Source organism: Rhinoderma darwinii, chromosome 1 (genome assembly GCF_050947455.1).
Source record: "Rhinoderma darwinii isolate aRhiDar2 chromosome 1, aRhiDar2.hap1, whole genome shotgun sequence".
Taxonomy (NCBI): Eukaryota; Metazoa; Chordata; class Amphibia; order Anura; family Rhinodermatidae; genus Rhinoderma; species Rhinoderma darwinii.
In genome coordinates, this window is record NC_134687.1 from 255,446,505 (window position 1) to 255,474,058 (window position 27,554).

The window sequence follows — 27,554 nt, forward strand, 5'->3', positions numbered from 1 at the left end:
GCTGCATTTTTTTTCCCGCCGCGTGGGCATGATATTTTCGGAATCTCATCCACTTTGCTGCTACTGTAAATGCAGCGGAATTATCGCACAGAATTCCGTTGCGGAAATTCAGCAGCATTTACGCTACGAGGGAACCCAGCCGTAGCTCACGTAGCGTAAATACTGCAGATTTTCCATTACGGATTTCGTTGCGGAAAATCCGCATGCGTAATACAGTACCAGCATTCAGTACCAGTGAAGTGGATGAGATTTGAACAAATCTCATCCACATGCTACGTAAATGCTGAGTGGAAAAAACGCTCAGAAATTGGCACATCATTTGTGGCGCCGTACAGTGCCAGACCTTCCTGGGAGCCAGATATAAAAACGTTACTTGCAGCGTTTTTGGTTCCGGCGCCGTATCCAATATATTTTAATGGTGGCCGGATGAACGCTGGGTGCTGCCGCATCCACCTTCTGGCAGCACCCGGCGGGAAGGTGGATTTGAGCTAGGAGCGGAATCCCCAGTAATAGCATTGCCGGGGATTCCGCTCCAGGAGGAGACCCTGACTACTACCCTCACACCCAGGGCCGGCCTTAGGGGCGTGCGACCTGTGCCATTGCACATGGCACATCACCCCAGCAGGTGGAAGGGGGTGCTGCACTGGCTCCCTTCCCCTGCTTGTTTCAGAAGCGCCCGGGCCCGGCGACTCAGCATTGGCCTTTTCCGCCCGGCCGCTTCTTCACTCAGTGGTGTCGCGGCTGCTATCAGAGACACCGGGCATGAGGTCGGCAGCACTGTGTAGAGGGATTCCGCTTCAGAAGTTGCCCCTGATGTCACTGTCCAGATATGGACAGGGACATCAAACGGAGCGCTCCAGGAGCGGAATCCCCGGCCAAAGGGGGATTTCGCTCCTTCATGGAGCTACAGTGGCGCTATATACAGGAAGGGGGGGGGGTGCTACATACTAGGGGGCTGTGTGGTGCTACCTACAAGGGAGCTGTGTGGCGCTACCTACAAGGGGTCTGTAGGCTGTGTGGCGCTACCTTCAAGGGGGCTGTGGGCTGTGTGGCGCTACCTACAAGGGGGCTGTGGGCTGTGTGGCGCTACCTACAAGAGGGCTGTGGGGCGCTACCTACAATGGGGGCTGTGGGGCGCTATCTACAGGGGAGCTGTGTGGCGCTATCTACAGGGGGCTGTGTGGCGCTATCTACAGGGAGTACTGTGGCATTATATACAGAGGGCGCTGTGGCATTATATACAGAGGGCGCTGCGGCATTATCTACAGCCGCATGTGTGGCGCTATATGCCGGGGGTGTGTGGCACTATATACAGGGGGTGTGTGGCACTTTCAACAGAGGGCACTGCGGTATTATCTACAGGGAGTGTGGCACTATATACAGGGGGTTAGCACTATCAACAGAGGGCACTGCGGTATTATCTAAAGGGGGTGTGGCACTATATACAGAGGGCACTGCGGCATTATCTACGGAGGGCACTGTTTCCTTATCTACACATGAAATTCATCTGTTTTAAAAATTGGTCAAAAACGGAAAACACGGAACGGGTACAAAACTGATGCAAAACGGCCATCAAAAACGGACCTAGATGGCTGTTTTTAAATCTATCACCCTCTTTCTCCTGTTTTCAAAAATACCCACATTGTGGCCCTAATGCGTTGTTTGGACACACGGCAGGGCCCCAAAGGAAGGGAACACCCGGAGGCTTTCAGGACTCATATTTTGCTTGAAAATGTTTTAGGCCCCAATGTACATTTGGAGAAGCTTTGAGCTGCCAGAATGATAGAAACTCCCCATAAACGACCCCATTTCGAAAACTAGACCCCTTAAGGTATTTATCTAGGGGTATAGTTAGCATTTTGACCACACAGGTTTTTCGCTAAATATATTGAAATTAGTCTGTAAGAATTAAAATGTACTTTTTTTCTGAAACAACATAGAAATTTTTATTATTTACAAGGAATAACGAAGAAAATGCACCACAACATTTGTAAAGCAATGTCTCCCGATTACGACAATACCCCATATGTGGTAATAAACTGCTGTTTGGACCTACAGCAGGGCTCAGAAGGGAAGGAGCGCCATTTGGATTTATGATTTTGCTGGAATGGTTTTCGGTGCCATGTCGCATTTGCAATGCACTGGAGGGACCAAAACAGTGGAAGCCCCCCAAAAGTGACCCCATTTTGGAAAAACCTTCAAGGAATTTTTCTAGGGGTATAGTGAGCATTTAGACCCCACGGGTCTTTTGCAGAGTTTATTGGAATTAGGGCGCGAAAATTAATATCAACATTTTTTCCACTAAAATGTTGCATTTTCTCATTTTCACAAGGGATAAAGGAGGAAAAAAACAACCATTTTTTATAAAGCAATTTCTCCCGAGTACGGAAATACCCCACATGTGGTCATACGTTTTTTCATTAGAAATGAATTAACCCTTTCAGGACTGATCCATTTTTTGCTTTCATATTTTAGATTTTCACTCCCCGCTTTCCAAGAGCCATAACTTTTTTATTTTTCCATCAATAGAGTGGTGTGAGGGCTTATTTCTTGCGCGAGGAGCTGCAGTTTTTATTGGTAACATTTTTTGGTACATAAAAAGTGATTCAAAAGTTGTATTACATTTTTTTTTAGAGCGAAGGTGACAAAAAAAAAATAGCGATTTTGGCGGTTTCAATTATTACATTTTTTTATGGTGTTCACTGTACAAATTAAATATTGGTATATTGTAATAGTTCGGACTTTTACGGACGTAGCGATACCAATTTTGTTCATTTTTTTACATTACTTTAGAAGAAAAATGCGAAAAGGTGTTTTGTTTTTTTAACTTTAAAAAAAAAAATTCTCACTACTAATAACTATAATTCTTCTACACATTTTATTAATCAATCCCCTTAGGGGACTTGAGCCAGCGATCATTGGATCACTGGTACAATACACTGCAATACTAATGTATTGCAGTATATTGTTATTCTTACAGGCTTCTGTAACAGAGCGATCGCTGTTCCTGTCCGTTAGTACCGAGGGGGCCTGCGGTAATACACAGCCGACACCCGCAGCGTATGGAGCGGGCTCAGCACGTGAGCCGGCTCCATACATCAACCGCCGCATCATGACGGGCAATTAAGTCATAGTGCGCAAAGGGGTTAGTGCACTGCGGATGGTTCAAAGTGAAAATTGCAATTTTCCACTGATACCCCATTTTAGTGCATAATATGTTGTGCCCAGTTTGTGCCACAGAAGACAAATACCTCATAAAACGTTAAGCGGGTTCTCTCGGGTATGGCGACGCCATATCTGTGGGCGCAAACTGCTGCTTGGGCACGCTGCAGACCTCAGAAGGGAGGGACGCCATTTTGCTTTTGGAGCGCAGATTTTGCTTGGTAGGTTTCTGTTTTGGGTTTCGCTGGTATTTCAGTTTATAATGTGGGGGCATACGTAATCTGTGCGGAGTACATAAGGGCATAATAAGAGGGTATAAAAATGGGGTAAATAAATAATAATCCGCAGATATGTGCCCGGTGTCGCACTGATAAATGGTGCCCGATCTTATCCGCTTTTGGACACTCTGCACATTTTGCATCGCCATATTCTGAGAGCCAGAACTTTTTTAATTTTTCACCACCGGAGCCCTGTGAAGGCTTATTTGTTGCGGGACAATCTGTAGTTTTCCTTGGTACCATTTTGGGGTACATGCGATTTTTTTTGATCACTTTTTATTCAATTTTTTTGCAATCCTGAGCAAAAAACAGGAATTCTGACACCATTTTTTAGGTTTTCTTTTTGCGGCGCTCACCGTACGCTATAGGTGACATTTTTACTTTATTCTGCGGGTTGGTACGATTACGGCGATACCATATGTATATAGGTTTGGTCCTTTTTTTTAGCGTTTGCGCAATAAAATGACTTATTTATAAAAAAAAAAAATTCTGTGTCACCATATTCTGAGAGCCGTAATTTTTTAGTCAAAAAAGCTGTGTAAGGGCTTGTTTTTTGCGGGACGGATAGAAGTTTTTATTGGTACTATTTTCGGGTACATGCGACTTTTTGATCACTTTTTATTCTTTATTTAGGGAGCGGTGGTGACCCAAAAAATTGCGATTCTGTCGTAGTTTTTTATTGATTTTTTTTGGGGTGTTCATCGTGCGGGAAAAATAACATTATAGTTTTATAGTTGGGGTCGTTACGAACGCGGTGATACCAAATATGTGTACTTTTTTAACGTGTTCATTTTTTTTCTATAATAAAAGTCTTATTATAGGAAAAAAAGCATTTAGTGTTTATAGAACTTATAACTTTTATTTTTACACTTTTTTTAAAACATTTTTATTACTTTTTTTTACTTTTTTAACTTGTCCCACTAGGGGACACTTAGTCTTGCAGCTTTGATCGCTGCTAGAGTACATTACACTACACACGTATTGTGATGTACTCTAACTGTCATTGTGACGTGACTGTCACACTGACAGGAAGCAGAGGAGGAACGGCCGGAGGCTGTTCCTCCGAGGCTTCCGTGCATGGCAACCCGGAGGTCATTATCTGACCTCCGATTGCCGTGACAAGCATCGGTAGCCCCCACGATCACTTCGTGGGGGCTGCTGATGTGCTTCAAACCACTTAAATGCGGCGACGGCAATCCGTCGCCACACTTAAGGGGTTAACTGCCGAAATCAGCGGCGATGGTCCGCTGTCCGGCAAGACTGATGTCTCAGCTGTCGGGGACAACTGTCAGCGCGGGTCTGTCACTCTGTGTTTACACAGAGTGACAGTTTGAAATGCGGACGAAAATGAACGTCATGGTGCGGGAACTAGCAGCCGACCATGACGTTCATTTTCGTCCTTGGTCGTTAAGGGGTTAAAACATTTGTATTACCTTTTTTTTACTTGTCCCACTAGGTGGCATTTAGACTTGCAGCTTTGATCGCTGCTAGAACACATTACACTATCTACGTAGTGTAATGTATTCTAACTGTCATTGTGACGTGACTGTCACACTGACAGGAAGCCTAGGAGGACCGGCCGGAGGCTGCTCCTCCAAGGCTTCCGTACATGGCAACCCGGAGGCCATTGTCTGGCCTCTGATTGCTACAACAAGCATCGGCAGCCCCCACAATCACTTTGTGGGGGCTGCCTATGTGCTTCAAACCTCTTAAATGTGGCGATCGCAATCGGTCGCCGCATTTGTGACCTCCCGATTCCTGGACACTGTGCGTTAAGACAGTGTGCGCCGGGAACTGCTCTGCAACTGTACGTCCTGATGCGGGAAGAAAGCCCTCTCCAGCACGTACAGTTGCGGCGCAGCGCGGGAAGAGGTTAACAAAAACACAATGCAAAAAAATTGCTTTTTTTCTATATTCACGCCGTAAAAAAAATAAATATATAAAACTTACACAGTGAATTTTTTCTAGCCCCAAACCACGCAGGAAAAAAATACAATTTCTCCCGCATAAAAGAAGGCCTCATACAGCCACGTCAATACAAAAATTATAGAAGTTATGGCTGCTGAAATACAGAGATGCAAAAACTGAAAAATGTAGCTGGTCATTACGGCCTTTCAGGCCCTGTCATTAAGGGGTTAAGGAAAGGAATTGAGGTCAAGGGACGCTGATTTTAAGCTGTAACGTTGCAGTCCCATCTAAGAGCACTGGCTGTGTTACAATGTGGGCAGGTATCTCACATTCATTGCATATTTTATGATCCTAAGGCCTGATTCACACGAGCGCTGCGCATCTCGGACATGAAAAAACGTAAGTTTTTCACGTCCGAGGTGAATCCGTGCTCAGCGCTGCGGAACGTGATGTCACGCATCCACCATAGTTGAGAGTCTATGGAGGGATGCGTGATGCGTGAAAACATAGGACATGTCCTATTTTCCCACGGACCCTTCACACGGTCCGTTGAAACAAAGGCTCTGTGAACGGCCACATTGAATTACATAGGTCCGTGGGACGGCAGCTTTTTTAACGGCCATAATGAACGGACGTATTTCGGCCGGAAGTCCCGGACCGAACTCAGTGCAGGGAGCCGGGCTCCTAGCATCATAGTTATGTACGATGCTAGAAGTCCCTGCCTCGCTGCAGGACAACTGTCCCGTACTGTAATCATGTTTTCAGTACGGGACAGTAGTTCCACGGAGAGGCAGGGACTCCTAGCATCGTACATAACTATGATGCTAGGAGCCCGGCTCCCTGCACTGAGTTTGGTCCGGGACTTCCGGCCGAAATACGTCTGTCCATTATGGACGTAATATGCTCGTGTGAACCCAGCCTAACAGTTAGCACTATCAGAATTTTCTTAGGTCATTTGATTAGTCTTAAATGGTTTAAATATTGTGTACTTTACCCTTCTGTTTAACAATGCCATTATTGGAAAGTCTTCTCAAAACAAATAATTTTAGTTCAAAAGTGTTTTTTTGTGCAAAAGTCGTAAAACATGGAAAACCTATGCATATGTGGAATCGGCAGAATCGTACTGACCCATAGAATAAAGGTAATGTGTTATTTACGGCGCAGAGTGAACGGCGTCAATTTAAAACCAATAGAATTTCAGGTTTTTTTTCTATTCCCCCGAAAAAAAGTTAATGAAAAAATTATATGTACCCCAAAATGGTGCCATTAAAAAGTACAACTAATCCCACAAAAAACAAGTCTTCATACAGCTATGTCGACAGAAAAATAGAAAAGTTGTAGCTCTTCGAATGCGACTATAGAAAAACGAAAAAATTTACTTGGTTATTAGGGCCTAAAATAGGCTGGTCACTGAGGGGTTAAGAATTTATCAACACACGATAATCTTCAATCTTGTTATGTGAAGGAAAGCTAAGAACATTGATCTTAGCTATAATGGGTGCTGATGGTATATATACAGGGTTAACTCCACTAAGCAAATGCGGGGGGGGGGGGGGGGGGGGGGGGAGATCTTACTTCCGGAGTAAGAACAGGTGGAGCTCGAGAGGGGTGTTTGTATTAAGAGAACAGAAAGTAAGGTTATACGAGGACACACATTGTGTGTATGCGTTTAGGAATATACACAGATAGAAGAAGTATGTCAACACAGAACATTTACACACACATTCTAGAAAGGAAATGCTCAGTTAACAATGTTTTGTATCACTTTCTCATCTTTATATCATAGGAAAAACAACCAGTTTTATAGCAAGGCAGAGAAACTAGTGCCCAGGTTTAAAGGGCCGCTGTGCCCAGTTTGTATTCTCATTTGAGTTTCATTTAACTTAAAGGAGAATCAATAAATTTAGTGTTCAATAAAGTATTTGTGTAGTCTTTGAGCCCATGGGTTAAGCAAGGAAATCACAACTATATATTGGACCCTTCCACATGCAATGACCACTTTCAGTGGTTGCTCTGGTTCTATTAATTCAATATAACTTTTCAGGTAAAATGTCAGACATTACCGTGTAATAGGTCATCTTGCAGCTATACATGAAGAGTGCCCCAATCAGTGTTATCTCTATAGCCGTGGTTTCCAATAGTCTCTGTATTACAGTATGCCATGTGCTGGATTCGTTTATTTCTATTTGCACCAGGGAACCCTTTCTAAAAGGCGTTTATACACTGGCCAATTATTGCCGACAGAGGAACCATCAGCCGATGAACGAGCAGACGCTCGATCATCGGCTGGTCATATCGTTTTAAAAAAGTTAAATATTATCATTGTCAGCAGCACATCTCTCTGTGTAAACAGGGAGATGTGCTGCTGACATGATAGAAATGTATGAGGACAAGCTATCGTAGTAACAAGTGCTCGTCCCCATACACAGCTCCTTGTGAAAGGAGCAAACAAACGCCAATCAACGAGCCGTCTCGTTGTTCGACACTCGTTACACCAGCCAAAATTGTCAGGTGTAAAAGTACCTTTCGCCTTTCAAATATTAGATAAGCCTTATTTTGACCTCAACTAGCATAGTACTTTAGCATCCATCCAGAAAGACATAGTTGAACATCGGCACAGAAGTTTTAGCATTATTAAATGAATAAGAACACAGGAAGAATGAAAGCTGAAATAACTATGAATGGACTATTGCAAAAATGTGTCTTGAGAAAGGCAAAAGCCAATTCAAAATAATGCTCAAACACTGTAGGGAGAATTTAACAAACTTTCTACACCAGTTCGGGTATTTTATGTCACCCTCACCACGTTTAGAAAAAGGGGGGTGTGGTTTAACAAAAGTGGCGAGCCACAAATTTGTAATTTACACCAGAAACTGGCGTAAATTATAGCGAAAATCTATGCTAGCTCCTAGTTGGCATAGATTTCAATGTGTGGAATGTAGCAAGGTACAGGCCCATGCTATGTCCCGTACCTTGACCCCTCCTGATCAGATTATACCCTTTCCCATTGGACAATAACAAATTAAAAAAATGCATGCTCACCTCACCGCTCCTCCCCACCGGGTCCCCTCACGCTCCCTTTAGCAGGCCTCATCTTACACCTTAATTGTATGTGACAAAGCACTCAGGTCGTTGAGTGCTGTGTTGCATATAATGATCTGGCACTGCTTTGCGTCAGTACCTTGTATGAGAAGTGGCCTGTTGTGAGAGCCTCAGGGGATCAGCGAATAAAAACGGCTAGCTGAGTATACGTTTTTTATTTGTTTTATGTCAGATGGGGGGGGGGGGATAGATAGCACACGGCTGCAGTCATAATGCTACAATTGTGGCACACAGCCAGCGGAAAGATGCAACAGATTAATTAACAGGCGGAACCATTATTTATGGGCCTTGCTGGTGTACAAGAGTATTGGGTCTTTCCCAAACTGCTGCTACCATTGGCCAAGAGGAATCTTCCAAACGCTACCATTCGGGTTGTTTAATTTTATTGTGACGGTTCCTTGTGAAAAAATGGGGGGAGAATAAGAATAGGGGAGGGGAAACAAAAAAAGAGACACAGGCGCTCCTCTAAGGTAATAACATATGGTTGTTTTGTGAGTCAGAGAGATAGTAGTGTGAACGGAAGGTGATAGTGAACAGAAGGTAGTTATTGTACTCCGCTTCTGTGGTTGTACAGAATGGTTGGCACAATTACATTTTTCAGTGTGGGGAGTTGGAGTCCGTGAATGAACAGTATGCAGGCCTATGGAGTGGACACTGGTTGCTGGTATGGCACTAGATCTAGGGAGGGAGCGGCATTTGGCTTTTGGAGCGCAGATTTAGCTTGGTAGTAGTTCTGTTTGGCGTTTTGCTGGTATTTCAGTTTATAATGTGGGGGCATATGTAATCTGTGCGGAGTACATCAGGGCATAATAGGAGGGTATAATAATGGGGTAAATAAATAATAATCCGCAGATATGTGGCCAGCGTCGCACTGATAAATGGTGCCCAATCTTATCCGCTTTTGCAACACTGCACATTTTGCATCACCATATTCTGAGAGCCAGAACTTTTTTTTTTTTTTTCACCTGAGTTTTTTTTATCACTTTTTATTCCATTTTTTGGCAAGCAAGGTGACCAAAAACCATCAATTCTGACAATGGTTTTTATAATTTTTTTTACGGCGTTCACCGTGCGCTATAAATGACATTTTACTTTATTCTGCGGGTCGGTACAATTACATCAATACCATATGTATATAGTTTTTTTTATGTTTTTTAGCGTTTGCGCAATAAAATCAATTATTTATAAAATAAATTATTTTTTGTGTCACCATATTCTGAGAGCCAATTTTATTTTTCAGCCAAAAAAGCTGTGTAAGGGCTTGTTATTTGCGGGACGGGTTATAGTTTTTATTGATACTATTTTGTATGCGACTTTTTATCACTTTTTATTGTATATTTTTGGAGGGGTGGTGACCAAAAAATTGTGATACTAGCATTGTTCTTTTGCTTTTTTTATAGTTCTATAGTTGGGGTCATTACGAACGCGTGGATACCAAATATGTTTACTTTTTTTAACGTGTTAATTTTTTCCTATAATAGACTTATTATAGGAAAAAAAGCATTTTTTGTTTATGTAACTTATAACTTTTATTTTTACACTTTCTAAAACATTTTCATTATCTTTTTTTTACTTGTCCCACTAGGGGACATTTAGACTTGCAGCTCTGATCGCTGCTAGAACACATTACACCACCTACGTAGTGTAATGTGTTCTGTCATTGTGACGTGACAGTCAGTCACACGCCATCTTGAAAATCCGGACCAGGAACGGGGGGGGGTTGATCTGGGGTGCAATAGGGGGGTGCTGGCCCTTATTTAGACCATTTATTTCTTCTCTCACAGAATATATTCGTGAAAAGGCGGCGCTCTGGCATAAGTACCCTTAATGGCCACCGTGAAAACACGTATAGGCGGTCATTAAGGGGTTAATAGTAATTAATTCCATCATGTTTCTCAGTCATAATGGACAACATTGGGTTAACCCAGACATGGGCAAACTACGGCCCGCGGGCCACATACGGCCCGTTAGGCTTTTTAATCCGGCCCGCCGAACTTGTCCAAATCATAGTAAAAACCTCCTTTTTTTTCCCCTTTCCCTGCAATGCCCACGTTTTCCCAATAGATGGCGCACTCAAAACACATTGACCGTTGTTAACTCCTTAACGCCGAAGGACGGATATATCCGTCCTCAGCAGCTGCTAGTTCGCGCAGGAGGACGGATATATCCGTCCTGTGATGGCGCGGGTACTGCCAGTGTACCCACGCGATCAGCGGCAGGAGCACGGCTGTTATACACAGCCTGGCTCCTGCTGCAACTGCCGGAATCGAAGCGCGCTCCGATTCCGGCAGTTTAACCCATTAAATGCCGCTGTCAATAGTGACAGCGGCATCTAATGTGTTTGACAGAGGGAGGGAGCTCACTCTGTCACCCGATCGGCGCCCCCGCAAACAAATCGCGGGTCGCCGTCGGGTTTCCATGACAGCCGGGGGTCTAACAAAGACCCCCCAGGTCTGTCTTCCGCAACTGCCTGTTTGGCGATGCCGGAGGCATGACCTAACAGGTTGCCTGTCAGTTTTACACTGACAGGCAATAATGCTTTGGTATACTAAGTATACCAAAGCATTATATATGCGATCGGCACATCGCATAGTGAAGTCCCCTGGTGGGACTTAAAAAAAAAATGTCAATCAGTTAAATAAAGTTTGTTGAAAAAAAATAAAATAATTACAGTCAAAATCAAATAAAACTACTTTTTTTGCCCAAAAAGTGGTTTTATTCAGTAAAAGTGTCAAAACAAATAACACATACACATATATGGTATCCCCGCGATCATAACAACTTGACCAATAAAATGAACACATTAATGAAACCGCCGGATGTACGGCGTCCAAAAAACCCGCAAAAAACAACGGCAAAATTCTCTCTTTTCTCCCATTCCCCCCATAAAAAATAAAATAAAAGTTAATCTATAAGTCCTATGTACCCCAAAATAGTACTAATGAAAACTACGCATTGGCCCGCAAAAATCAAGCCCACATACGGTCACATCGACGGAAAAATAAAAAAATGACGGCTCTTGGAACGCGGCGATGCAAAAACAAGTAATTTTTTTCTAAAAGGGTTTTTATTGTGCAAACATAGGAAAACATATAAAACCTTTACATATTTGGTATCCTCGTAATCGTGCCGACCCGTAGAATAAAGGTAACATGTTATTTATGCTGCATAGTAAACGGCGTAAATTTATAACGTGAAAATTAATGCTGGAATAGCTGCTTATTTTCAATTCTCTCCTAAAATAAAGTTAATAAAAGTTAATCAATATATTGTAAGCATCTAAAAATGGTGCAATTACAAAATACAACTCGTCCCGCAAAAAACAAGCCCTTATACGGCTATGTCGACGTAATAAAAAAAAAGTTACGACTCTTGGAATGCGACCATGAAAAAACAAAAAATAATCATTGGTCATTAACGTGCAAAATGGCCCGGTCATTAAGGGGTTAATGTGGCGCGTATTTCTCTTTATTTCACTTTAATTTTCACTTCGTTTCACGTCACCATTAAGCCCTTCGGTTTTCAAAGAGTACAATATCAGCCGTCACTTTGCCACGAAGCATGCAAACTATGCTAGCAAGCAGTCAACACAAGAACGGGCGGCTACTGCTCAGAGGTTGGCAGCTAATTTACAGAGTCAACAGAACTTTTTTCTTGATAAATCACAGTGCGTATGTTATTTTAATCTATTTACATTTCCTCCTCCCAGTATCTGCGAAATAGTATGTAAATGCCATATCTTGCATATTCCTTGAGACAAATTTATTAACTGATAAGGGCTATTTTTCACATTTGAAAGACAGTTAATAAATTGGGTTGTAGTGTTCTTACTGTGCTATGAGGTTTGCACACACTACATTTAATGCTTTAGTATATCCGGCCCAAACACTCCCTCCAAATGCTCCTGGCCCGGCCCCTCTGTCAAATTTTAGAACCCGTTGTGGCCCGCGAGTCAAAAAGTTTGCCCACCCCTGGGTTAACCCCTTAAGGACGCAGCCTAGTTTTGGCCTTAAGGTTCAGAGCCCATTTTTCAAATTTGACATTTTTCACTTTATGTGGTAATAACGTCGGAATGCTTAAACCTATCCAAGCGATTCTGAGATTGTTTTCTCATGAACCAATTGGGCTTTATGTTCGTGGTAAAATTTGGTCTATATATTCAGTGTTTATTGGTGAAAAATTGCAAAATTTTGAGAACATTTTGAAAAAAATAGAATTTTTCAGAATTTAAATGCATCTGCTTGTAAAACAGACGGTTATACCACCCAAAATAGTTACTAGTTCACATTTCCCATATGTCTACTTTAGATTGGCATCGTTGTTTGAACATTCTTTTATTTTTCTTGGACGTTACAAGGCTTAGAACATAAATAGCAATTTCTCATATTTTTAAGAAAATTTCAAAAGCCTTCTTTTTAAGGTACCTGTTCAGTTCTATAGTGGCTTTGAGGTGCCTATGTATTATAAACCCTGATAAAACACCCCATTTTAAAAACTAGACCCCTCAAAGTATTCAAAACAGCATTTAGAAAGTTTTTTTTAACCCTTCAGGCATTTCACAGGAATTAAAGCAAAGTGGAGGTGAAATTTGCAAATGTCATTTTTCTTGCTTAATTTTAATTTTATTCAATTTTTTTTTCTGTAACACAAAAGGTTTTATTAAATATGTATTGTCCAGATTCTGCAGTTTTTAGAAATGTCCCACATGTGGCTCTACTGCGCTCGTGGAATAAAACACAAGCCCTAGAAGCAAAGCAAAGCACCTAGTGCACTTTGAGGCCTCTTTTTTATTAGAATATATTTTAGGCAGCATGCCAGGTTTGAAAAGGTGTTGAGGTGCCAAAACAGTAGGAATCCCCCAATAATGACCCCATTTTGGAAACTAAACCCCTCAAGGAATTCATTTATGGTTGTTGTTACCATGTTGACCGCACAGTTTTTTCACAGCACCTATTTGAATTGGGCTGTGAAATTAAAAAAATGTCATTTTTTTCCAATAAAATTTAGTTTTTTATCAAAATTTCTTATTTTCACTGGGAACAAAATACCCCATTTTGTTGCCCAATTTGTCCTTAGTGCGGCAATACCCCATTTGTGGTGATAAACTGCAGTTTGGGCCCATGGGAGGGCTCAGAAGGAAAGGAGCGCTATGTGTTTGTTGGAGTGCAGATTTTGCTGGTTTGGTTTTCGGGTGCCATGTCGCATTTGCAGAGCCCCAGAGGTATCAAAGCAATGGAAACCAACCAGAAGTGACCCCATTTTGGAAACTACACCCCTCAAGGAATTCATTTATGGGTGTTGTGACCATTTTGACCCCATAGTTTTTTTCACAGAACTTATTTGAATTGGGCTGGGAATTAAAACAAAATTAATTTTTTCAATATGTAGTTTTGGCTGAAAATGTCTTATTTTCACAAGAAACAAAATACCCCATTCTGTTGCGCAATTTGTTCTGAGTGCCGCAATACCCCATTTGTGGTGATAAACTGCGGTTTGGGCCCAAGGGAGGGCTCAGAAGGAAAGGACCACCATTTGGCCTACTGGGGATTTTCTGGTGCGAAGTCATGTATGCAGAAGCACCTGAGGTACCAGTACAGTTGAAACCCGCAAGAAGTGACCCCGGTTTAAAAACTACTCTTAAGGCATTCATCTAGAGGTGTAGTGAGCATTTTGACCGGAAACATACACCCCATAAACTGTAATGTGGGTTCTCCTGGGTACGGCAATACCCTACATGTGGCTGTTATCAGCTGCCTGGGCACACAGCAGGGCCCAGAGGGGAAAGACGAGGGGGGATAAGCTGTGCGGAGGACATCAGGGTAAGTAAAATTGGGGTAAATTATAAACCAAGGGATGTATGATAAATTTTAAAACACTCTTTCATACAGAGCTCTGGTTTTTAGGACACGTGTCACATTGATATATTGTGTCCTCCCTTATCCCCCTCTTATAGCAGACTTTGCACCTCTTTTCACTTTTTCCCTTCTTGCCAGTTTGGGGAACTTCTCCTGGAAAGTGTTGCCCTTGTACGATGCGTGTGGCCTCTCTTCCAGAAGTACTGAGTACCCCCCCCCCTTCCTGGTCCCTAAAGATTAGGTTCCTGATACCTCTTGAAATTCCAGGAAAGTTCCCGTCTGGCCTGTACATCGACGTAGCACGTACACATTGTGCAATGCCATCTGTATGATGTGCCCGGCCAGCTTCTTATACCACACCGCATGGCGCTTCAGGACTTGATCAGACAAGTCCACCCCTCCCATGTACCTATTGTAGTCCAGGATGCAGTCTGGTTTGGGGGTCTCTGTACTGGTACATGGGTACTGGTGTGACATCTCTCTTGTACTTGACACACAATATGTTGCTGCTAGATTGTGCCCTGCTCTCACCCCTTCTGAGTGTTTGCCCTGCAGAGTCTTAGGGAGGCCTCTCAGGTTTCTTCTAGCAGTGCCGCATGCCACAGGACTTCTGGAAGCGAGGCAGTTGAAGAGTGGGACACTGGTATAAAAATGATCCAGGTAGAGGTGGTAACCCTGGTCCAGCAGTGGGTGCACCAAATCCCACACAATTTTTGCATTAACTCCCAGTAAGGGGGGGCATTCTGGGGGCTTAATAGCAGTGTCCTTCCCTTCATATATCCTAAATCTGTAGGTATACCCTGATGCACTCTCGCACAGCTTATGCATCTTCACACCAAACCTTGCCCTTTTACCCGGCAGGTACTCACGGAATTGAAGCCTCCCTTTAAAATGTACCAAGGACTCATCAATAGAAATACACTTCTCGGGGGTGTATGCTTGGGAAAACCGCGCACTGAAACGGTCTAATAGGGGTCTCCGTTTATACAAACGGTCAAAACTGGGGTCATCTCGGGGTGGGCACTGCTCATTATCAGTATAATGTAAGAAGCAAAGTATTGCCTAATTTATTTATTTTTTTAGGTTCCAGTTCAGTTCTGAAGTTGCTTTGAGGGGCCCATATATTAGAAACCCCTATGAAACACCCCATTTTAGAAACTAGACCCCTCAAAGTATTCACAACAGCATTTAGAAAGTTTATAAACTCTTTAGGGGTTTCACAGGAATTTAGAGCAATGTAGAGGTGAAATTGACATATTTTTTTTTGTCAGAAAATCCTCTTTATACCATTTTTTTTTATAACACAAAAGGTTTTACCAGACAAACGCAACTTAATACTTATTGCCCAGATTCTGCAGTTTTGAGAAATATCCCACATGTGGCCCTAGTGCGGTAATGGACTAAAGCACCGGCCTCAGAAGCAAAGGAGCACCTTGTGGATTTTGAGGCCTCCTTTTTATTAGGCACCATGTCCGGTTTGAAGAGGTCTTGTGGTGCCAAAACAGTGGAAACCCCCCAAAAGTGACCCCATTTTGGAAACTAGACCCCCTGCGGAATTCATTGTAGTTTTCTTGGGGTGCATGCGACTTTTTGATCAGTTTTTATTCTATTTTTAGGTGGCGTGGTGACTAAAAAACAGCAATTCTACTATTGTTTTTTATTCCATTTTCACCGTGCACTATAAATTACATATTCACTTTATTCTGCGGGGCGAGACGATTACGGCGATACCAGATGTTTATAGTTTTTTTTTATGTCTTATGGCGTTTGCACAATAAAATAACTTTTGTAAAAAATCATTCACTTTTTGTGTTACCTTATTCTAAGAGCCAGGAATATTATTCAATCAATAAAGCCGTGCGAGGACTTATTTTTTGTGTAACGAACTGTAGTTTCGATCAGTACCATTCTTAGGTACATGCGACTTTTTGATCTCTTTTTATTCCATTTTTTGGGAGTTGAAGTGACCAAACAATTGTGATTCTGGTACGGTTTATTATTTTCTTTTACGGAGTTCACGGTGCGGGATAAATAACGAAATAATTTTGTAGTTCAGGCCGTTACGGACGCGGCGATACCAATTATGTATAGTTTATATATTTTTATTAATAATAAAGGACTGATAAGTTAAAAAGGGGGATTTTTACTTTTAAAACTTTTATTTTCTTATTTTTACACATCTTTTTTTTTTACTTTTTTTTAACTTTATTACTTTGTCCCATTAGGGGACTTGAGGGCAGGAGGCCCTGATCGCTATTCTAATACACTGCACTACATGCGTAGTGCAGTGTATTAGAGCTGTCAGGACCCACTATGACTTTGTCAGGACCCACTAGGCTTCCGTCGATGGCATAGCCGGACGCCATTGTTTGGTGCCCGGTTGCCATAGCCACCATCGCCGGCCGCTATCGTGTAGCAGGCCGGCGTCGGCAGCTTAACTACTAAAAAGCAGCGAGTTCTATTGAACGCGGCTTTTAAGGGGTTAATCAGCGGGGACACAGCGATCGGTCCCCGCTTGTAGGAGCTGTGACAGCTGCTGTACGAGACAGAAGCTGTCACAGCTCCTGTATGTGTCGGGAGGACGGCCGAAACGGCCGTTACTCCCGAGACGTACTATTAGGTCATGGAGCGCGAACGATACAGCTACCATGACCTAATAGTACGTCCAGGAGCGGGAAGGGGTTAATGTGTGAGGTACATGAAGGTGTTAATTACTATTAATGTGAGGCACATAGAGGTTCAAAATGCATAATACCTCGTGCCTCACATTAATAAGTGAAAGAAAGACGTTTTTTATTTTCTAACAGCGTAAACATAAATGTCGCTATAAATGTGTTTATTACAGTCGCGACGATACCGAATATGTGTATATTTTATGTATTGAGACTTATTCTAATGTTTATTGTAATGTGTGTGTTTTTTTTATTTAACATTACTTTATTTTGTACTTTTTTATTTGTAAAGTTTAATGTACTGGTATATATCTATATGCCAGTACATTGGCCTGTGTACTGATTGTACACAGGCAGTTGTTAAGACATACCTAAGTATGCCCTAACAACAGGAAATATGGTCAGACAGCCCTGGGGTCCTTCAATGGCTCCTGGGCTGTCTGCCCATATATGGTATGTCCCTCAATCGCGTTAGAGGAATTCCCTGTGATAGGATCCAAAGGGCTTCTCCCCTTCTTATTTACCCCTGTATGCTGCGGTCAGCTTTGATCACGGCATTCAGGGGAATAACGGCGGAGGTCAGAGGTTTCTCTGATCTCCGCCGTTAGAGCGGGGTTGCGGCTGTGTAATACAGCCATTGCCCCGTTCCTGACAACAAACTGAACGGTGACGGATCCGGTGACGGATCCGGTGACCGTGGTTTCCGTTTGTCTCTGTTGTGCACCGGACCCGTCGTTTTACCAGAAGCAATAGCGTAGTCGACTATGACTTTTTTTTTTTGCAGTTTTTGTCCCTGTGCAACAGTCACATCTTTTCTCTCACACTTCTTAATTCTGGCCAGTTGCTAGGGGCATGTCTTAGGCCTGATTTACACGAGCGTGTGCGTTTTGCGCAAGCAAAAAACGCGGCGTTTTGCGTGCGCAAAAGGCACTTAACAGCTGCGTGTCATCAGTGTATGATGCACGGCTGCGAGATTTTCTCGCAGCCGCCATCATTTTGGATCTTTGTAAACAGAAAAGCACGTGGTGCTTTTCTGTTTACATTCAGAGTTTGACAGCTGTTGCGCGAACCACGCAGTTCACACGGAAGTGCTTCCGTGCGACCTGCGTGGTTTTCACGCACCCATTGACTTCAATGGGTGCGTGATGCGCGAACAGCGCACAAAGAAAGGACATGTCGTGAGTTTTACGCAGCGCTGCGCAAAATTCACGCACTGTCTGCACTGCCCCATAGCCTAATATAGGTGCAGTGTATATTACGCTTGTGTAAATTATGCCTTACTGTGTGTGATGTTTGCCAGTGCTGTATGCAATATTCAATCTGCCCATAGTTCCCATTATGCACCTAAACCAGCTAAAACCAGCCAATCAGAAACAAAAACAGGTCCTTGTGCAGCACAGTTGTCTCTAGCATCTGACACCATGGACTTACCATATTAGAGACATCTTCTCTACTCTACCAGTGGATTAAATGGTAAGTATCTAAAGTTGGTTTCATAAAGGATCTGATAGTACTCCTCCTCTCACATCTTCCAGCATCACCCTCTGCCTCCATACGCCTGCATTTTTTTTCCTGCCTGCTCTCACCTCAGCCATACACTATGATGTACAATATGGTCTGTACACATCTGTCCTTATAGTATACACTGTACGCACTGCTGTACTTATACTATAAAGGACAACAGTGTGTACAGCAATGTATACAGTATACATGCTATAAAGACAGCTCTGTATACAGTGTATACTATAAAGACAGAACTGTACACACTATACAGTATAGACTATAAGGACATCAGAGTGTACAGCACTGTAAACAGTATCAGGGCTGGCTCCAGGTTTATGTGGGCCCTTGTGCGACACAGACTTAGTGGGCCCCTTTGCGGGGAATCTCACGGCGGCAGGAAAATGGCAGTTTGGGCCCCCTTATAGAAGTTAGGCCCTGCTTATGCCCCCTTATAGAAGTTAGTATGTTGCCTCTGTAGATAATGCCACACACACCCCTTGTAGAAAATTCCACAGTGCCCTCTGTAGATCGTGCAAAACACCACCCCCTTGTAGATAGCGCCGCACACACCCCCTTGAAGATAGCGCCACACACACCCCCTTGTAGATCGCGACACCCCCCCCCCCCCCCCATGTAGAAAGCACTACACCCACCCCCTCACTGTAGATAGCACCTTTGGGGCTCCTTCTACGAGTGGAATCCCCAGCCAAAGCGTTGCCGATGCTCTGGCTGGGGATTCCTCTCTGGGAGGACCCCTTGAGGCGCTCCTCCTGGATCGGACAGCTCAAAAGCGCATTACATTCTCTTCCCTGCGCTCTGCTGCTGCCAGTACCATAGTGTATATAGAAGGTACATGGAGGCAGAGGATGTGGGCATAGTAGCAGCAGCAGAGCGCATCACATTCCCTACCCTGTGCTCTGCTGCTTCTCGGTTCTATAGTGTATATAGAGGGGGAAGAGGGTACAGGGAGGCGGCGCCAGACGGGTGCTTTTTCTCCTACAAGACCGCCTCCGTTATACACTATGGAACGGACAGCAGCAGAGCGCATTACATTCTCTTCTCTGCTGCTTCTATAGTGTATATAGAGGGGTAAGTGGGTACAGGGAAGCAGCGCCAGACGGGTGCTTTTTCTCCTACAAGACCGCCTCCGTTACACACTATGGAACGGACAGCAGTAGAGCGCATTACATTCTCTTCCCTGCGCTCAGCTGCTGCTGCCTTCTATTCTATAGAGAAGTGTATCGGACATGCAGGCGGGACCTTCATGACGTGCACATCGGACGTCATGATGGGGCTGCCGCCCACACACAGGCAGCAGATTCCGTACACTGAGTACATTCAATTCAAACGGAGTACGGATTTCTCCTAGCAACATTTTTAAAAAAAAAACTGAATTAAAATGTGGTAGAAAAGTGTCAGAGAGGCTATTTCAAACACATATAACACAAAAAGGAGCACAAATTCATTAATATACTTTATTAAAAATTATTTCTATTACACATGCTGCTAGAAAATAATAAGTTGATTGAAAGTTTAAGCTATAAATGCATGCTAGGCAATGAAATTATATTATTATAGGGTTAACTTTAGCAAGCATTTGGTTATTCCATCGTATTCCTGAACGCCAAACATAAACCTCATAGCCAGAAAAATAACTGTAATGCAAGACGAGAATCTGACATTGATTCCTGGTGCTACATGTACACAAGTGTGCTTTTATGCATAAAACACTATAGCTCACACTCCACTACCTGCACTTTAACAAGGCGAACGTTGCTTTGCACCATAATGCTGCTTCACATGCAGATCTCAAGATGTTCTGCACAAGTAAAAACTTTGCACCATATAGTGAATTGTTCTTCAGTGTAAAATATAATGTTCTATCATGAATTACTTGACAGACACTTCCACAATGGCGCATGTTGATATGTGAGGATTTATTGCTGGTCGATGCCAGCTACCATATACTCTATGCACGTATTCATACACAAATACATAGCTCTCCACACACCCACATATATATTCATTCTATATAAAAAAAATATACACATAGTGATAGATAATCATTTAAACAGCAGGTGCAATAAAATTCCATGAAAGTGTGAACAATTGCTTATTGGAAGTGCTGTCATACCAGGCCAAGGTCACTTCACGCACCAGGCCTTTTCCACCCGCCAGTCCATTAACCCCTGGGCTACCATTTCAGTGAGCAATACATTACGCAGCAAACCAGACCTAGTTTTTGTTTTGCAGTAGTTACCGAGGGCGAGCTAGAAAACACCCAGTTACTCAACAGTGCCAGGGAATAACGGCACTGAATGCATATTGTAAATACAATAAGACTTCATTTACCTGTATATCCTAAAAGTGCATTAACTATATAGAAAGCAAATATTGAACTTCACCAGATCTCCCAACCCATGCTACCAAAATGAGCAGAGATGCTGTCAAATATCTCTGTTCTCCCCCTACTCCGAATCACACACACATAATACATAAATAGAATAGATTTTATACATTATATATATCTGATGTAAAAATATTCATCTCAGAAAAGAGCGGGCGAGAGGGTGTGGGGCAAGGGGCGGACTAGACATGTGACTAACTTTTTTTTTTTTATCAGAAAAGAACGGCCTACAACGCATTCCTGAGTAAAGAAAATGTTCTTAAAAACCTACACCCCAAACTTTATCTGAATTCCTATTTTTCAGCTAAAATAAAAACAAATATGCCTAGAAAAGTGACCTTTTTTTAAGGACAGAAGCACTTTCTTCAAAACTTCTAACCAGTTTCTTTATTTAGCCATTTTCTGAAACACCACAAATGTCACAACTGCCATGATCGTAATGTCGCATGTGCACTTTCAACCCTTCTCAACCTACATTGCCATACTATAAAGATACCGTAAAGATGCAAACGTAGCTGCATATGACGAGGCTCTAGAACGCAGCGGGAAGAAGCAAGCAGGGTGGGAGAACAGGATTTCAAGCTGCAAAACAAAATAACTGGATTGATGTCACTTTACCTGCGTCAGACATAAAGGTGATGCATACATGACTGTATAGGGGATCCTCTTGTACTCCACTGTTACATAGACAAAGTTACTGAGTCACAGGCAGCCGCTGTACACACACTTTTCCTTCTGCGATCCCACATCCAACTTTCTGTACCCCCCCCCAAAAAAATAAAAATAGTCCTGCAAAATACACATTAAAAAATAAAAGCAATAAAGCTTCCTTTGGGAATTCCAGATTTGGATAGTGGCAGGGTCTTTTTTTGCTTTTATCCCAGTACCCTCTTTTTGCCCACTGCCCAAATTAGGCTTCCTCACAGGGAGGTAGAAGGCAACTTTGTGAATTGTGTTCCATTAGGAAAATGAGAAGAGGAACGATAGAATAAAAAAAGATAGAAAAAAAAAAGAGAGTGTGGGAAGGAGGGGGGGAGAGGAGGAAACGGGTGACGTCCTACATTTGGCCCAGCCTACAGTACTTAAAAAAACTGATATAAAATGACATCCCTTTAAAGATGTAGTATCCGTATACAAAGAATGAGGATACTGATGGGTGACAGAGACTGTGCAGCTTTACTATTGTAGCAAACGACTGGTTAACCAGTGATGGATCAGTACCGGACAAAGTGCCGCAGCCACCAAAGAGAAACTGATGACATCTTACCACTGGCTAAAGAGTAACAGTTTCTTGTATCACCACATTAAATGGGTTCATGGGAGATCTAATATACTAAGTGAATGTCTACGATTGTACGTTTTCTTTGCATTTTAGATACTGAAGTCAGAGAGTACAGTATATGGTCAGAAAGAAAACTCTGGTGATATCAAATATTTTACTGTTTCTTGTCCATTTATACAAATAAAACGTAGTCAATGTGCACATTCTTCCGGTTTGGGCTGGGATGAGTTTGCTGATTTAAGACTGTACATTTGGCCGATTCTTTTTTATTATATGCAGCAATAATAGGCTTTTTGGGCATACACTAATTGTTTTGCATACGTTCAGAGCCGCCTGTCCCACAGTAACGTATACTTTTTACGATTTATAGACCAAACTTGGCATAAAAATAATGTACTGGACTTGTAGGATTTGAATATTTCCTTCCTCACGCATTTGACCAGTTATTAGCGTTGGGTTACACATTTTCATACTTTCCTCTTTGTCCATCCACAAGTTATGTATGATGTCTACAGTATATTCTATTAGAGGGCTCATAACTAGGTTTGGTATATATTTTTATCTTTATACAAGACAAGTAATGAGGTCATAAAGACATAGAAGAGATGTTATGGGGGCAGTATACAGCTAAATCCCATCCATGAAGCCATCAGCAGATTGTATTGTGGCCTATGGTACATGTACAGAAAGTTTTCCAGCGTCCTGAGACAGCACGGAGCTGCTGATCGCGATGAATGATGTACAGGGAGAGCACTGCAGCAGGAAGAACTGCGGCGGACAGCTCCATCACACTGGCTCTCTGTCAGCTTCATTTGCATGTGCATTTTCGCTGCCCAGGGGTAGATTAGGGCACGACGCTCTACGCTCCAGTGTGGCACAAGGGCGTGTGCCTGTGGCTGCTCCCTGCCATCGTGCTATGATGAAGCTGACGAGCCGGCCACTGCCCCTTTAATACGGTTCTGCCCGGGACACTTGTCTAGTCAGGTAAACCTCTCCCCGGCTTCACTTCTAACTTCATCCCGATGTCTGTGCTGGGTCCTCCCCTTCCTACGCGGCCATTTTAACCAGCTCCAGCCTCTAGTCTGTTAAAGCAGAATCTCCCCACCCCCTTGTCCTAAATTCCCCTCCTGTTATACAGCTCGACATAGAAGGGATGGTGGGTGTCATGCCAATAACGCTGAAGACGCAGAATGTCCTTTACCAGTAAATGTTGTCCTATGTATAAAGTATGTAACACCCCGAAAACAAGCTGACATTGCCGGGCACACTCCATAACAACATAACATTGTCGCTTCCTCTGTAGGTGCCCAGCACCCCACCCACAGTGCGCTGGAACTGTCACCTACCATGATCCAGCTCCCTCACTCGCTGTGCCCGCTATAATTAGGCATCCACAATTAGGCTGGAGGTGCCACTGGCTCTTCCCAAGTCCATGCTCGTCGGGTACAATATAAGGGAGGTGATGAGAATCCCATCAGGGTCCCTTTGTGTCCTGGCTCAGTGGCCACTGCGGGTCCCGGTGCCCCCGTCTCCTTTAACTGGTGCTGTGAATGAAATGCTGAGTAACATAGTGTGAGCTCGTGTACTGCCCTCCCTGCTGCTCCAGCTGGGGAATTACTGGGCCGGAGGGAGGAGAGAGAGAGTTGGGGATAAAGAAGCACCCTAAAATAACGCTGCATTGAAGGGAGACTATTTATAATGCGGCCTCCTTTTCAAGAGGACGTCACCCCGCTTCCTCTATAGCCCCAGCAGCACCACAGAGGCTTTATGCCGTAAAGCATGCCTGGTACCTGAGTGCAGCGCTCACAAGTCATTATATAATGTGGTGCCGGTAAGAGATGATAATAATAATAATGTGTCACACTTCCCGCCACATGTAGGCTCATAATGGACTTATTTCTGGGCTGGCATAACCTCTATGTTCACATTTCTTGTCATGTGCACTTCCCTCAGTTTCTCCCTATTTACCCTGACCCTTTAGTCACCCACTCCCTCCCTCTCACTATCACCTCCTTCTTATTTACATCTCCCCTCAACACACACTGGCCATACCAGTCTGACCTGTGTCCCCTGGCATCTGCAGGGGTAAGGGAGGAGCTCTGCTTAATCTTTCGCTCTCAGATTGCACAGGCACTGGGTTTACTACTTCATTACAGGGATTGTTAACGGCGCTTTCTAGCTGTACAGTAAACAATATATTCTAGAGTTAAGACTGTGAGGGTATGTTCACACGCCCTATTTACGGACGTAATTCGGACGTTTTACGCCCTATTTACGGCCGAAAATACAGCTCCAAACCGCCACCAAACATCTGCCCATTGAAATCAATGGGGTTACGATGTTCTGTGCACACAGGCTTTTTTTTAAAAAGACGCCCGCGTCAAAGAAGTGCATGTCACTTCTTGAGACGTAATTGGAGCCGTTTTTCATTGACTCCATTGAAAAACAGCTCCAATAACGTCCGTAAAATACACAGTGAAAAACGCGAGTACGAGCAATTACATCTGAAATTCAGGAGCTGTTTTCGCCTGAAAACAGCTCCGTAATTTCAGGCGTATTGGACGTTGCCGTGTGAACATACCCTAACAGAATATCAGTTCCTCTTAAAATATCCTATATTTTACCACTAAATGATTACCTGAAAATATGACCAAGGCCTCATGCACATGGCCATACTACAGCTTTGTTTTGTCCGGAGCCGTAGCATGGCACCCATAGAGTTACATAGTGCCTTATAATACCTTGGTGTGCTTCTAATTTCATACGGAAATATACAGAACCTGCATCTGACAGGAAAAAAAAGACTGTCGCAAACGTGGGTTGCGAGCTTGCGTATTTTGGCCAAAATATCAACATGTTTATCATGGACATTTTTTCAGGATGCAGCCAGGGCTTGTTAATGCTGGGCGAGAATAGTGTGCCAGCGCTTGGTATAGTGCGCCTGATACGTGCTGGGCAGCCCACCTGATGGAATACGATGTATGTAACTAATAGGGTATGTGCACACGAGCACATTACGTCCGTAATTGACGGACGTATTTCGGCCGCAAGTCCCGGACCGAACACAGTGCAGGGAGCCGGGCTCCTAGCATCATAGTTATGTACGATGCTAGGAGTCCCTGCGTCGCTGCGGGACAACTGTCCCGTACTGTAATCATGTTTTCAGTACGGGACAGTTGTCCGGCAGCGAGGCAGGGACTCCTTGCGTCGTACATAAGTATGATGCTAGGAGCCCGGCTCCCTGCACTGTGTTCGGTCCGGTACTTGCGGCCGAAATACGTCCGTCAATTACGGACGTAATGACCTCGTGTGAACATACCCTAATACACAACCGTGTGACTGGCACACTTATAGAAGCCTTATCTGTGCGACTGGCACACTTAGGCCAGATTCACACGAGCGTGTTCAGTCCGTGATATACGGTCCGCAAGTCGGCCGCATTTCCCAGACTGAGCACACTGCAGGGAACTGGGCTCTTATCGTCATCTATGACGCTAGGAGTCCCTGGCTCTCCGCAAAACGAATGTCCCATACTGAAGTATGTGACAGTTTTCCCGCAGCGAGGCAGCGACTTCTAGCGTCATAGATAATGATAAGAGCTCAGCTCCCTGCAGTGTGCTCAGTCCGGGAAATGCGGCCGACCTGCGGACCGTATATCACGGACTGAACACGCTCGTGTAAATCAGGCCTTATAGAAGCCTTATCTGTCTGCAATGTCTATACTAAGCAGCCACCCACCCCATAAATATGAGGCGTGTGAGTGCCTGTTTTATCAGTATCTGCAACGGTGCAATCTTCCTCTATATAGCAATTGTGGTCTGACTTTGTCCTGTTAGGAGGTGGTCTTTTATCCTGCCCCTGTATTAGGTCCCATGCACACGACCGTAAAAACGCCCGTAATTACGGGCCCATAGACTTCTATTGGCCACGGGTACCTTCCCGTTTGCGTACGGGAAGATGCCCGGGCCTTTGAAAAATATAGAACATGTCCTATTTCAGGCCGTAAGTACGGCACGGGCAGGCCCATAGAAGTTTATGGGGCTCCCGTAATTACGGGTGGCTACGTGTGTGTGCACCCGTAATTACGGTGGCGATGTCAGGGGATTTCAATTTTTGAATATAGAGAAGCCGAGAAAATGGCGTCTGAGCAATCATGTGACCCTTTTAAGGGGTTTGGACATGATTGGGGCATCATTTCCAGCCCCCCTTTTTTACGGGTCCGTATATACGGGTGAAATAAGGATGACAACAGACCCGTATTTATGGGCACAGGTCCGTAAATATGGGTTAAAAACGTGTGACAAAGAACCCGTATTTACGGGAGGGAAAAAATACGGTCGTGTGCATGGGGCCTTAGTAAGTGGCCTTGCTTTGTGTGTTTCCTAGGTAGGCAACCAGAAGATCTAGATCTACTGGTAGATCTTTGAAAGGTCTTTTGAAGAGATTACTGATGCCTTTTAGTGCAAAAAGGAGAAAACTTCAGTCCACAAGTTCTGAACTAAAGCACCGTATTATTAGTCACAGATTTTTTTAGAAACCATGATGAAATCGTCATGTGTTACATGCAGATTTTTACGCAGATTTTACACTATGAATTGCAAAGGGTGAAATCCACAGTGAAAATCTGTGAGTGAATTGACGATGCGGATTAGAAAATAAGCAGCATGCCCTCATATCTGCATAGATTTTTCCCGCTACATGTGGAATTTTATTTTTTTTTTTAAAACTCCATCCACATGTATTGTACTGTCAATTGCTGCGGATTTGAGGTGCGTAATCTGGACTGAAAATCTACAACAATGCTGGAACGTGTGAATTTGTCCTAATTGTTATCACCATAAAAAACAAATACAGTCTTAACCCCTTAGTGACCAACAATACGCCTTTTCACGTTCGTCACTAAGGGGCCTTAGGCTAGGCTGACGCCTTTTCACGTGAGCCTAGTCTAAGTCCTGCACGGGTCTCCTGTGCAGGCTGGAGCCGGGGCTCGGCTGTCTGATGACAGCTGAGCTCCTGCTCCAACGCCCGCGATCGAAGTTTACTTCGATCGCGGCCGTTTAACCCGTTAAATTCCGCCGTCAATAGCCACCGCGGCATTTAACTTGTTTACAGAGGGAGTGAGCTCCCTCTGTCACCCATCGGCGGCCCACAAATGTAATCGCGGGTCTCCGATGGGTTGTCATGGCAGCCGGGGGCTTGATAAAAGCCCCCAGGTCTGCACGGGACATATGCCTATCAGATTTACACTGACAGGCAATAATGCTCTGGTATACGAAGTATACCAAAGCATTATAGCAGTGATCTGAAGATCGCACAGTAAAGTCCCCTAGTGGGACTAATGAAATAAATAATAAATGTGAAAAAAGTGGTTTTATTTAGTAAAAG

At 43.6% G+C, this 27,554-nt stretch overlaps 1 protein-coding gene across 4 annotated transcripts in view; it reads right to left on the bottom strand.

The window, feature by feature from the left end:
• The window catches only part of NFIC (nuclear factor I C), an 863,572-nt gene extending 839,587 nt beyond the window's left edge, over positions 1-23,985 (bottom strand). The window contains exon 1 of one of the 4 annotated variants that reach the window (XM_075863581.1): positions 23,516-23,985. In XM_075863581.1, the coding sequence (XP_075719696.1) occupies positions 23,516-23,518 (3 nt within the window). In that variant the 5' untranslated portion in view covers positions 23,519-23,985. Of the gene's footprint in view, positions 1-21,505; positions 23,271-23,515 lie in introns of those variants that run through there. The other 3 variants (XM_075863587.1, XM_075863566.1, XM_075863574.1) reach the window with 3 other exon arrangements.
• Positions 23,986-27,554: the final 3,569 nt, after the last annotated feature.